Below are 13,595 nucleotides of genomic sequence, written 5' to 3' on the forward strand. Positions count from 1 at the left end.
AGTGAGTAGGACTTCAGGTTCCTTAACCGGGTTGGTCGACACGGTGAGTCCACCTAGGGGAGTTGGGAAACCCTGATTCCAAACCAATGGTGCACATGGACTCCTGGATCCTGAGGGAACAAGTGGCGTATGAACCTATTGTTGGTCACCGGCTACCATGGGACTGCATCTCCTAACGTTGCTCCACTACCTTGTGGACCAGACCTTTAGGTTGAAGGCTCTGGGTGTGTGGCCCTCTAAGGAAACCACCTATTTCGGTGTGGACGGACGGGCAGTATAACAGCTCTCGTACAATTCTGCTTCATTGTTATTGTGTGGTGCATATGTATTTGGTGCTTTCTTGTACTTATGTTTACATATTTAAATAGATAAAGTGATGATGAATGGCTAGTATCCAATCTATTCGTCAGTTATCTCCCTAAAAAAACTAATCTACAAACCCGAGTCTTTACTAAGTGTTCACTATATTCGTCATCAATTTCTATTCGATTAAACTAACTGTTTGTTTGAAATATCTAAAGTATACATTGTTTTCAGCATGGAGTAAAGATCCAAAGATATTATAATCCAAGGTATCTGTAGACTTTGTTTCACTAAAGTAACGAGAGAAAATGTTTCCTAATTCACTCGCATATTCCATCTGAGAGTTTCACTTTTTCTCAAACTTCATTTCCTGTCCTGTAGTTGGTATTTGATTCTCAAGTGCAGACATTTTAACTCGGAGCATCCATATTTTTTCTTCAAAATACCTCTCCTAGCAGAAACAGTTATATTTAGAGGATTAGTTTTTATGTCAATAATTTGTGTAGAACAACACTTGTAATTTATAACTTTCAATTTATAATAAATACTTGTTTATCACAGCTGTAAATGATACTCTAACACAGATTCCAGGGAATCTAAACGCTTATTTCCTTGCCTTTTTGTTTCACGCACAACCGTGTGTGAATTGTGGAGAAGGTTCAAACAAAACTACAAATGTAAAATTATCCTTATAAGTAATGCTTAATCTTGTCTTAACTTCCAGTTTAAATATATATTCGTTTAGGGAAAACGTATAATGTTATATTCTTGGTATATCGAAAGATGCACACTGAATTCTACCAATGTAAGTAAAAATAATATCATTTAGTTCCACAGGAAATTAGATTAATTTACTCAGAAGTTTTAACTTTTCAGTTTTCATCTTTTTGCTTTTCCGTACAAGTCAGCTTTTCAAACCATTGTTTCTATATCACACTAGGCATTACCTGAGAAGAATACTCTACGCTTGAATAGTTGTTTACCTCTCAACACATGCTGGTTTTTATGGAACCCAGAGACTCATATTTGTATCACTTCAGACCCAGAGAAGAAACTACATATGTTTCAGCTAAAGGTAAGATGGAGTTGAAATTCCTGTGTATAAAAGTTCGGCAACTATTCCACCTCTTCAAGGTACACCATTTTCAACGAAACTCAATTATTTTTCTAAACAAAATTGTGTATGTCACTATCTTTTGTCGTATATTTGATGACTGGAGGAATCGACTGGAAAAATCCACGAGTCATCAGTCCATCGTATCGGCAACCCGTTTGATAATGTAGAAAATAAAGGTTAGACAGAAAGTCTTTCTTCATAAAGCAAAAATTAAAATGATTATCATCTATTTAAAAAATGTTTATACGGTATTTGTGTACTCCATGTTTTTGGAGTAGTTTCAAGTTATTAACCATTTCAAGGAGTTGTAATTAGATCCAAAATGATTTAGTCGACAAATAAGCTTAACGGAAATCATATTTATGAATTGACCATTTTAATAATGAATGAGAGGTAAATTGTACTATGAGATTTGTGTGGCGCATATATATCTGGTTTACCTTTATACCAATATTTATGTGTTTAAATAAATAGATAAATACATAAAAATATCAAAATTTCATTTTGAATCAATCTATCTCAACCAGTAAATATTCATATTTGTTTCAGTATTGTCTTTCTCTGAAGATTGTGAAGCCACACAATTTTCATTGACAACAGATAGGAAATTAAAGTATTTTTTCGCTCACTAAAGATATTTATGAACAAGAAAGTTACCACTGATTTGATAAAACTTTTATTTTAGATTAAAAATCTTCAATAATCTTTTGCCTACCTTATAGACACCCGGCACAATTACAAAAGGACCAAAGTTCCTGTCTCCTACATCGGTAGGGGCCAATGGTGATACCACATCGATTGAACAGAAACACTGTTTTTTAACTCTATTGTAAGTAAGTTTTTCTACTTTTTAATTTTTGTTTTCAGATATGACGATTTGTACTTTTGTACTATTCGCTACGTAAAGCTATATAACGAACAAAATCTTACCCGAACAATTAGTTTTTATACTTTAAAAATGTAAGCTTGTTGTTTCTCGAGTTTATTAAACCCCTTTTTATTTTAGAGAAGATCCTATTGCATTGGCACACCTTGTACTTTTAGATTATCAGGGTCCTGTGTCATTTAGTGTATTGGATAACCTGTTCATGGTACACTATCAGAGCAGAAAGGTGTGTATATAGTTATATTCTCTTATGAAATATTTCACTGTTTTATTCTCACAACTATATGGTCTCATGTCAGTTACCTCAATGGTAATTACACATAATGTTCATTGGGTGGACTGGGTTTTCGTTTAATTAACTCTCTAAAAATAGATATACCGGTGGTGTGTTTTACTCGTATTTCTCAATTCAATAATAAAACGGTGTCCTGTTACTGATATTGCTTTGCTTTGTGTAATGTGATTGCTTCAACTAAATGCATCAAACTAGCTATTGGAATAAAAAAAATCTCGTTTTTAGATGCTGATCTCCAGTTAACTAATGTTCAACACTAAATGTGATCATGTCTATCACTCCTCATTTAATCTTCCATATCCGAATCCTTTGTTAATAATGTATTATAAACGAATCTTCCCTTTGCAATGGCTAATGGATTAGGGATGTTAGAATGTTGAGCTTTAAGCTGACTTAGATATTGTGGGGACTTAGTTTCATTAATATTCAATTGCTTTAGGCAAGGTTTACCAAATTAAATTTATAATGTCTATCAGGTGCTTCTCCGTTTGTTAGGTACTCGTAAAACATATTTTTCGAAGGTAGAGAAAACATGTGGTTAGTCTTGTTTCTCTATCACAATTTTTAAGACGTTACTCTGGTTTGACCTCCGGAGAATCTGTGTGATAGTTAATTATAATTTTTGCACAGTAGATAATCCTGTATGGGGAAGCAGCACCCAAAGAACATGAGCACTTACAACATATTCCATTAGTCTCCGTTTCCAGGTTGCTCCTAATGCTCGCGATCTCTGAGATAGTGGGTAATCAAAGTGTCTAAGAAAACAAGCCAAAGAAGTGAATCCCTAAAATGACTTTTTATCGACTTCATTCTAACGTCTAAACATACTTGGTAAAAGCCTCTACTTTCTACGTATATTGAATGAGCATTTTTAATGACACGTTTCAAAACCGTTCACAGATTAAATCGTATTTTTCATCTTTGTACATTTATATGCTTTAAAAATCTTCATTGCGTATCATTGACATATTTCTGCATCTTCTATGCACACTGTTGTATTAAACAAGTCAAGTAAATGTATATACAAAGTTTCTTGCGTATACGAAATAGGTGACTGAGTCACAAAATGTCGGAATTGAAATGTTTTTGCCTTCTAAGTTATTTAAAAATATATAATCATTTTATTTGTTATTTTGTATGGTTTCTTACTGAATAAGAAATTTAGGCATCACACTTAGTTTGTAAAATTGAGTTGTGTTTATTTAGTCATATTTTACGTCTTACACGAAACCTCCAGATTATTATAACGTGCGGTAAAATTGTTCCTTTAATATTGTCAAGATAATTAAGAAACCACAGGTACTCCTTCCTATGTTAGTAAAAAACGTTATTCTTGAATGTTGATATAACCTGTTGCATAGATCGTTGTGCCACTATTTCAGGTTCTACATCGAAAAGTAAGCGATAAGTCCCCGATCGTTGCTGCTACCTTGACGTGGTGGTCGGGCTTGCCTATCGTGATGAAGCAATCGAGCTATGCTGGCTGGAACAATCGTTCCTCGAGGTCCTACCATGCCAGACAGGTCGGTTGAAGAGCGGTGAGACTAAAAGCAGCAAACCCAAGGTCCGAAGGCGAAGTCGTACTGCTGACTGTACAGAGGTGTGATAGCAGTAAGGTGTTTCCTTCAGACAACCAGCATGACAGCGATGCTGCCTTCCCACAAGGAGGGGTGGGGTTAGAAAAGGTCGACCCTAAAAATGCACACCTCGCCTTATCCCACGGATATCCGTCTCCGGCGGTAAGGTTTTTTTGAAGAACGGAGCTAACACAGAAACTACCCACAAAAAGGTCGTGTGTGACCGACCTCAAGCAGTTGTCCCTTGGGCACTGCGGTCACGCTCTCAGGTCATTAAGACCACTTCTAACCCAATTTCCTTTTCAGGTACCTCTAGAAGAACCCTTCCACGGTGTGGGCAACCGGGAAGTGATAACTGCCCTCATACCTCTAACAACACTCAAGACCACTGTATTCATAATCAATCTCCTTCTTCACTTCCTACTATTCCTTCTACCTTGACTTTCAACACTAAACTTCCTGTTCCGGTTTCCTCCTCAAGTGTCACCATGGCCAACGATTCTAGTGCGCGAAACGCTGTTCCAGGTCTACTAAAACCTCGCTCCAAACTACACATTGGAGCCTTCAACGTACGTACCCTAAGTCAAATCGGTCAACAGGCCTCCTTAGCTAAAACTCTAGAATCTCGTACCATTGATGTATGCTGTGTCTCCGAAACACGCATACAGGATCCTAGTGTGGTCATTCACTTGACCTCACCTCGCCAAAATGGACAGCCGACGAAATACACCCTCCGTGTATCTGGCGACCCGTTGGCTAGTTCTCGCGGACTTGCAGGTGTAGGCATAGCACTAAGTACAAGGGCAGAACAGGCACTACTAGAATGGATCCCCGTTAACAGTCGCCTGTGTGCTGTCCGGCTAAATGGCTCCGTAAGAACTCGGAAGGATAGGGACACACGTCGTTGCCTTTTCGTCGTTTCTGCCTACGCTCCCACTGACTGCAGCCATGATGAAGTAAAAGATGACTTTTACAGAAAACTCTCTGAGCTTCTTCAGAAAGCTAAGCGCTCAGACATAGTAGTCGTAGCGGGTGACTTTAATGCCCAGGTAGGCAGCTTAAATCAAACAGAAAGACATTTAGGTGGGTGTTTTAGTATTCCGGCTCAACGAACCGATAATGGTGATCGTCTGTTGCAACTATGCTCAGACAATCGTTTATTTTTAGCAAGCACTAATTTTAAACATAAGGAGAGACATCGTCTAACATGGCGACCACCTGCACCAAACCAACGATGGACTCAAATAGACCATATTGTCATCAGTCATCGTTGGAGAGGCTCAATAGAAGATTGTCGATCGTATTGGAATACTTGTTTAGACTCTGATCACGCTTTAATACGAGCGCGCATTTGTCTGCGCCTCAATGGACTCAGGAAAATTACACTAAGAAGACCCATTAGGATTGAACTGGAGGACGAGAAAGCCAAATGCGAATTCCAGAAACAACTGAGTTCACATCTAGGCAGTTCTGTAAACGAGACTGACCCAGATACTGCTTGGAAAGACATACGAACAGCTGTGGAAACAGCAGTCACATCTATTAGTCATTTAAACCATAGGGCTCCAAAAAACCAGTGGATTTCCTCTAAGTCTATTTCACTGATGGATTCGCGTAAGCTCATCCCATCAGGCTCTGAACACGACGAAGAGCGTAAAGAAATTAGATCTTGGTTAACTAAAAGTCTAGGGAACGATCGTGAGCAGTGGTGGGCAACGAAAGCAAAGGAGATGGAAAAGGCAGCGGCTGTAGGCAACACCAGGCAACTATTCAGACTAATAAAAGAAACTGGAATTAAGAAGTCAAGTGTAAGTGAGACAATCTCCGAAAAAGACGGAACCCTTATCTGCTCTCAACCCAAACGTTTAGAACGATGGGCGGAACACTTTAAGGAGCAGTTTAGCTGGCCTTCAGCTACTGCACAACTACCCACTATTCCCAGAAAACCTGAATGGAACATTGAAGTAGGCCCCCCGACCCTACTTGAAGTTCAAAAGGCTATAAGTAATCTGAAACGAGGAAAAGCAGCTGGTCCTGATGGATTGGCTCCAGAGGTCTTTAAATATGGTGGTCCAATTTTAGCGATTAGGTTGACTAATATTCTGGCTAAAATCTGGGAGACGGATGTAATCCCATCTGACTGGTCACAATCACTTATTGTCCCAATATATAAAAAGGGGTCAAAATCATCCTGCGATAACCATAGAGGAATTAGTCTGACTAACATAGCATCTAAAATACTAGCCTCAATAATTATCAGGCGCCTAACTAAGACTCGTGAACTGCAAACACGAGAAAATCAGGCTGGCTTCGGACCTGGTCGTGGCTGTATCGACCACATATTCACCATTCGTCAAGTTTTAGAGCACAGACATGCTTATCGGCGTCCGACAATGATAGTTTTTCTTGACTTAAAAGCAGCATTTGACTCTGTAGACCGAGAGGTTCTGTGGCAGTGTCTGTCATTGAAAGGTGTACCTGAGAAGTACATAAACCTTTTGAAGGCTCTTTACTCGAACACTATTAGTCGAGTGAGAGCTTATGGCGAACTGTCATATGATTTTACAACCTCAAGTGGTGTCCGTCAAGGCTGTCCACTATCCCCATTTTTGTTTAACTTCATTATAGACCTGTTGCTGCAAATAACACTCTCTTCGACTGAATCTACAGGAATTGATCTCCTACCAGGGGGACCACTAAGCGACTTAGAATACGCAGATGACATATTCCTATTTGGTGAAGACGCTGGCAAAATGCAGAGTCTTCTGTTGGAACTCAGTAATAATACCAGGATGTTTGGGATGCGTTTCTCCCCATCCAAATGTAAATTGTTACTCCAGGACTGGCCTGCGTCAACACCCGAACTAAGGATAGGGAGTGAAGTAGTCGAACGCGTCGACAACTTCACTTATCTTGGAAGTCTGATCAGCCCTAATGGGTTGGTGTCTGACGAAATCTCTGCACGGATTCAAAAAGCTCGTTTGGCTTTTGCCAACTTACGTCACCTATGGCGTAGACGAGATATCCGTCTATCAATTAAGGGACGAGTATACTGCGCATCAGTTCGTTCTGTTCTACTTTACGGCTGTGAAACATGGCCATTAAGAGTAGAAGATACTCGTAGGTTACTAGTATTTGACCACAGATGCCTTAGAAATATTGCTCGCATCTGCTGGGATAACCGGGTAAGTAATAGTGAGGTTAGACGCAGGGTATTAGGGAACGATGGTAAATCAGTTGATGAGGTGATGAATCTTCATCGACTGAGATGGTTGGGCCATGTGTTACGTATGCCTGAACACCGATTACCACGACGCGCTATGATGACTAGTATTGGGGACGGTTGGAAGAGAGTTAGGGGTGGCCAAACCAAAACATGGCATCAGTGCTTGAAGTCACTAACTTCTAGTCTGAGCCATGTTGGCAGATGCAGACTACCTGGTTGGGGTCCGCGTGACTATCGTAACCAATGGTTGGAGACTCTGTGTGACATGGCTCAGAATCGATCACAATGGCTTAGGTGTATACACTCTTTATCTTCCCTTAAACCTTGAGACTAAAATTGCTTCATATCTCTCTTCCTTCCTATACTATATCCTTATATACAACCTTTCTTTATATACTACCAACACTAAATTAACTACTATTAATCCGGTGTTGATCTTGTTGTGCTAACGAGGTATGGCAACTTGGACCGATGCATATATGTGCCTGGTCCTACGTTGTAGCTGACTGACTGACTGAAGCGATAAGTCAGTGTTCATGTTACTTATGTTTCATATGAAAACTTTTCCGCTTTATTTTTCACTCGAATCAAGCTAATAACATCTGAATAGAAATAAGTAACTACACCACCCTATTTAATGTACACGAATGGAGTGACATTAAAGTAGTGTAAGCAATAAACTTATACACCTGAGATTTCTTTACTCTTGAAAGTTTAAAAAAGGGATAAATTTCAAGGATGTGATAGCAGTAAGGTGTTTTCTTAAGATAAACAGCATCCACACCGATTCTACATTCTTACAACGGAAGATGTTAGAAAAGGTCGACCCTAGAAATAAAATACCTCACTGTACCCTACAGACTTTAGTCTTTTAAAGTACGGAGCTAACGCATCAAAAACTGAATACAAAAGGGCATATGTCACCAGCCTCAAGCAACTGTTCCTTGGTCTTCAGGATCGCACTCTCAGGTTATTATGAACACCACTAATCCGGTTTCTGTTTTAGGTTTTTCAAGAGGAACTATTTTTTTACGATAGAGGCAACTGGAAATTGATAACTACGTTTGTACACCTAACAACAAGCTAAATCATTTCGTTCATAATTAATATTACTTTTGACAGTTACATGTTATTGCTATCCATTTATCTTATCACCTTATCTGGGTTTTTTATTGTCTGTTCACCTTCTCAACCTTCAAACTAACCGATTTCAGCTGTGTTTGGTCAAAAGACGTAGATATTATTGCAGTAAATTGTGATCTCAAACATATATATCGTTTTTATAAGGGGTGTGAATTATCCTGCTGTTGATATTCTTGACTGTATTTTGACGTCTTTGTTCCTGTTTGCTCATCAACACTGAGATACAGGTACTTCCGGCTGACGAGTCCCAAATAGGACGAAATGCGAATCCTGAACTTCACTGCTAGACACAATCTATCTGTTCTATAAGCTTATCTAGAGGAACAGAAAGGATATTTTGATTATTACAAAGAAAGATTTATAGGAAGTTTCTTAAATTTCCTGGAAATTTTAAGTTGTTTACCATATGATGTCATACATTGAGACGCGTTATTCAGGCAGCTAAACGCAATCTTATTTAAATTGCTTCCCATTATATTTCATGGTGTTCCATTTGCTTCCACATCGTAATCTCTGACTCGTCATGATAGTTATTTCCAGAAAGTGGTATATATGTGATATTTTTGTTTTTGTGTCATCTCTTAACGCCCAACCTCGAGATTAACAGGCTGGATTCCGTAAGGATCGGTCATGCACAGATCAAATTGCGACACTACGGATCATCGTGGAACATTCAATTGAGTGGAATTCGTCACTATATATCAACTTCATCGACTATGAGAAGGCGTTTCACAGTGTGGACCGAAGAACATTATGGAAACTTCTTCGACACTATGGAGTTCCTCAGAAGATTGTCAACATTATCCGGAACTCAAACGACAGACTACAGTGAAAAATCGTGCATGGAGGACAGCAGACAGATGCATTTCCAAGAAAGAACCGGAGTCAGACAAGACTGTTTACTCTCCCTATTTCTTCTGGTGATTGACTGGATTATGAAGACTTCGACATCTGAGGGGAAACACGGAATACAATGGACATCTCAGAATCAATTAGACGATGTGGACTTCGCAGATGACCTAGCCCTCCTATCCCATACACACGAACAAATACAGAAGACAACTAATGCAGCAGCAGCCTCTGCACCAATAGGCCTCAACATACACAAAGGAAGACGCAAGATTCTCAAATACAACACGGAGAACACCAACCCAATCACACTTGATGGCGAAACTCTGGAAGATGTTGAAACAGCCAAATGCGAATTCCAGAAACAACTGAGTTCACATCTAGGCAGTTCTGTAAACAAGACTGACCCAGATACTGCTTGGAAAGACATACGAACAGCTGTGGAAACAGCAGTCACATCTATTAGTCATTTAAACCATAGGGCTCCAAAAAACCAGTGGATTTCTTTTAAGTCTATTTCACTGATGGATTCGCGTAAACTCATCCCATCAGGCTCTGAACATGACGAAGAGCGTAAAGAAATTAGATCTAGGTTAACTAAAAGTCTAGGGAACGATCGTGAGCAGTGGTGGGCAACGAAAGCAAAGGAGATGGAAAAGGCAGCGGCTGTAGGCAACACCAGGCAACTATTCAGACTAATAAAAGAAACTGGAATTAAGAAGTCAAGTGTAAGTGAGACAATCTCCGAAAAAGACGGAACCCTTATCTGCTCTCAACCCAAACGTTTAGAACGATGGGCGGAACACTTTAAGGAGCAGTTTAGCTGGCCTTCAGCTACTGCACAACTACCCACTATTCCCAGAAAACCTGAATGGAACATTGAAGTAGGCCCCCCGACCCTACTTGAAGTTCAAAAGGCTATAAGTAATCTGAAACGAGGAAAAGCAGCTGGTCCTGATGGATTGGCTCCAGAGGTCTTTAAATATGGTGGTCCAATTTTAGCGATTAGGTTGACTAATATTCTGGCTAAAATCTGGGAGACGGATGTAATCCCATCTGACTGGTCACAATCACTTATTGTCCCAATATATAAAAAGGGGTCAAAATCATCCTGCGATAACCATAGAGGAATTAGTCTGACTAACATAGTATCTAAAATACTAGCCTCAATAATTATCAGGCGCCTAACTAAGACTCGTGAACTGCAAACACGAGAAAATCAGGCTGGCTTCGGACCTGGTCGTGGCTGTATCGACCACATATTCACCATTCGTCAAGTTTTAGAGCACAGACATGCTTATCGGCGTCCGACAATGATAGTTTTTCTTGACTTAAAAGCAGCATTTGACTCTGTAGACCGAGAGGTTCTGTGGCAGTGTCTGTCATTGAAAGGTGTACCTGAGAAGTACATAAACCTTTTGAAGGCTCTTTACTCGAACACTATTAGTCGAGTGAGAGCTTATGGCGAACTGTCATATGATTTTACAACCTCAAGTGGTGTCCGTCAAGGCTGTCCACTATCCCCATTTTTGTTTAACTTCATTATAGACCTGTTGCTGCAAATAACACTCTCTTCGACTGAATCTACAGGAATTGATCTCCTACCAGGGGGACCACTAAGCGACTTAGAATACGCAGATGACATATTCCTGTTTGGTGAAGACGCTGACAAAATGCAGAGTCTTCTGTTGGAACTCAGTAATAATGCCAGGATGTTTGGGATGCGTTTCTCCCCATCCAAATGTAAATTGTTACTCCAGGACTGGCCTGCGTCAACACCTGAACTAAGGATAGGGAGTGAAGTAGTCGAACGCGTGGACAACTTCACTTATCTTGGAAGTCTGATCAGCCCTAATGGGTTGGTGTCTGACGAAATCTCAGCACGGATTCAAAAGGCTCGTTTGGCTTTTGCCAACTTACGTCACCTATGGCGAAGATGAGATATCCGTCTATCGATTAAGGGATGAGTATACTGCGCAGCAGTTCGTTCTGTTCTATTTTACGGCTGCGAAACATGGCCATTAAGAGTAGAAGATACTCGTAGGTTACTAGTATTTGACCACAGATGCTTTAGAAATATTGCTCGCATTTGCTGGGATAACCGGGTAAGTAATAGTGAGGTTAGACGCAGGGTATTAGGGAACGATGGTAAATCAGTTGATGAGGTGATGAATCTTCATCGACTGAGATGGTTGGGCCACGTGTTACGTATGCCTGAACACCGATTACCACGACGCGCAATGCTGACTAGTGTAGGGGATGGTTGGAAGAGAGTTAGGGGTGGCCAAACCAAAACATGGCATCAGTGCTTGAAGTCACTAACTTCTAGTCTGAGCCATGTTGGTAGATGCGGACTACTTGTTTGGGGTCCACGTGACTGTCGTAACCAATGGTTGGAGACTCTGTGTGACATGGCTCAGAATCGATCACAATGGCTTAGGTGTATACACTCTTTATCTTCCCTTAAACTATGAGATTAAAATTGCTTCATAACGTTTTTCCTTCCTGTACTATATCCTTATATACAACCTTTCTTTATATACTACCAACACTAAATTAACTACTATTAATCCGGTGTTGATCTTGTTGTGCTAACGAGGTATGGCAACTTGGACCGATGCATATATGTGCCTGGTCCTACGTTGTAGCTGACTGACTGTTGAAACATTCACGTACCTGGGAAGCATCATTGATGAATAAGGAGGATCTGATGCAGATGTAAAGTCGAGGATTGGCAAAAGCAAGGACAGCATTTTTACAATTGAAGAACATATGGGACTCAAAACAACTCTCAACTAATTTCAGAATAAGAATCTTTAATGCGAACGTCAGGACAGTCATACTGTACGGAGCCGAAACGTGGAGGACTACTACATCCATCGTCAAGAAGGTACAAGTATTTATAAACAGTTGTCTACGCAAAATACTCAACATTCACTGGCGGGATACTAACAGCAATAGAGTTTTATGGGAGAGGACAAACCAACTTCCAGCTGAAGAGGAAATTAGGACAATACGTTGGAAGTGGATAAAACATACATTGAGGAAATCACCAAACTGCATTACGAGGCAATCCCTGACTTGGAATCCGGAAGGGAAGTGGAAAAGAGGAAGGTCAAAGAACACATTATGCCGGGAAATAGAAGCAGATATGAAAAGGATGAATGTTAACTGGAAAGAACTGGAAAGGATTGTGCAGGACATGGTTGGATGGAGAATGCTGATTTGCGGCCTATGCTCTTCCACGAGGGGTAACATGCGTAAGTAAGTAAGTAAGCCATCTATTAAGTAAACATATCTAGAATAGGCATTCGAATCTTGATAAACACACGGCGGGTTCACAGTTTCTTTCATCAAACTAAAGCATCAATATAAAATATTTGAAGTTCATGGATGTTTAGCGGTCATGAATGTTTCCCAAATTTTATCTAACTAGTATGTTAGAAACCCGTGCTTGCTCAATATTGATTTTATTCGTGCGAAATCTATAGATTAGTAAAGTTAATCTTAGTAAAAGTCAGACAAAATAAATGATCACATTACAAGTTTTATCTTCTCACAAGGATTTTAAAATTACACATTAACAATGTTCGTAAAAGATTCAGCTTATATACATTTTTTAGAGAGTGTTGACAGAACCATTTTATGCTACCTTTATAAATTTAAAATCAATGTATACTGAGTTGTTATAACGTATGATTTGCCCAATTTAATATATGAACGCCAATTTAGAGAGGAGTAAATTTGTTGATCGGACGCAAATGATACATAAAATCGTACGAGCAGTCTTGAGTGCGTATCGGCCCTGCTATCTGCCTAGCCCAGCCAGTTGAGTCCAGAACACAAATAACAGCCTCGGCAATATGAATCATTATTCACAAGCATACTGGGTTTATATACAAACCAAACAGACCACATTATACCAAAAAATAGGAAAATAACATTTGTACAATAATTGGCCAATGTGGCTGGGGATAGGGGGAAAGTAATCAATAATAATAGTTCAAAGATCAAAATAAAGGTTATGATAAGAGGAACACGAATACGATTAGATCAGTTGTTTAACAACTATACAATAGGAAATAGGCATATTACATTTGTCCATAAATAGACCTCAGATTTACCATTCATAATTCACCATGGGATATAACATGAGTTATTATTTATTATATAGAAAGCCTATTATAATTGCGTCCACA

The 13,595-nt window shown here is 39.5% G+C and overlaps 1 protein-coding gene across 1 annotated transcript; it reads left to right on the forward strand.

The window, feature by feature from the left end:
- Positions 1 to 1,363: 1,363 nt before the first annotated feature.
- On the forward strand, positions 1,364 to 2,544 carry Smp_193390 (hypothetical protein; the record flags this gene model as incomplete). The annotated part of the gene is made up of 4 exons (XM_018788654.1): positions 1,364 to 1,378; positions 2,143 to 2,249; positions 2,288 to 2,380; positions 2,427 to 2,544. The coding sequence occupies 4 exons, from the start codon at positions 1,364 to 1,366 to the stop codon at positions 2,542 to 2,544; spliced, it is 333 nt and encodes a 110-aa protein (XP_018654175.1).
- Positions 2,545 to 13,595: the final 11,051 nt, after the last annotated feature.

The sequence above is a fragment of the Schistosoma mansoni genome, chromosome W, assembly GCF_000237925.1.
Source record: "Schistosoma mansoni strain Puerto Rico chromosome W, complete genome".
Classification (NCBI taxonomy): domain Eukaryota; kingdom Metazoa; phylum Platyhelminthes; class Trematoda; order Strigeidida; family Schistosomatidae; genus Schistosoma; species Schistosoma mansoni.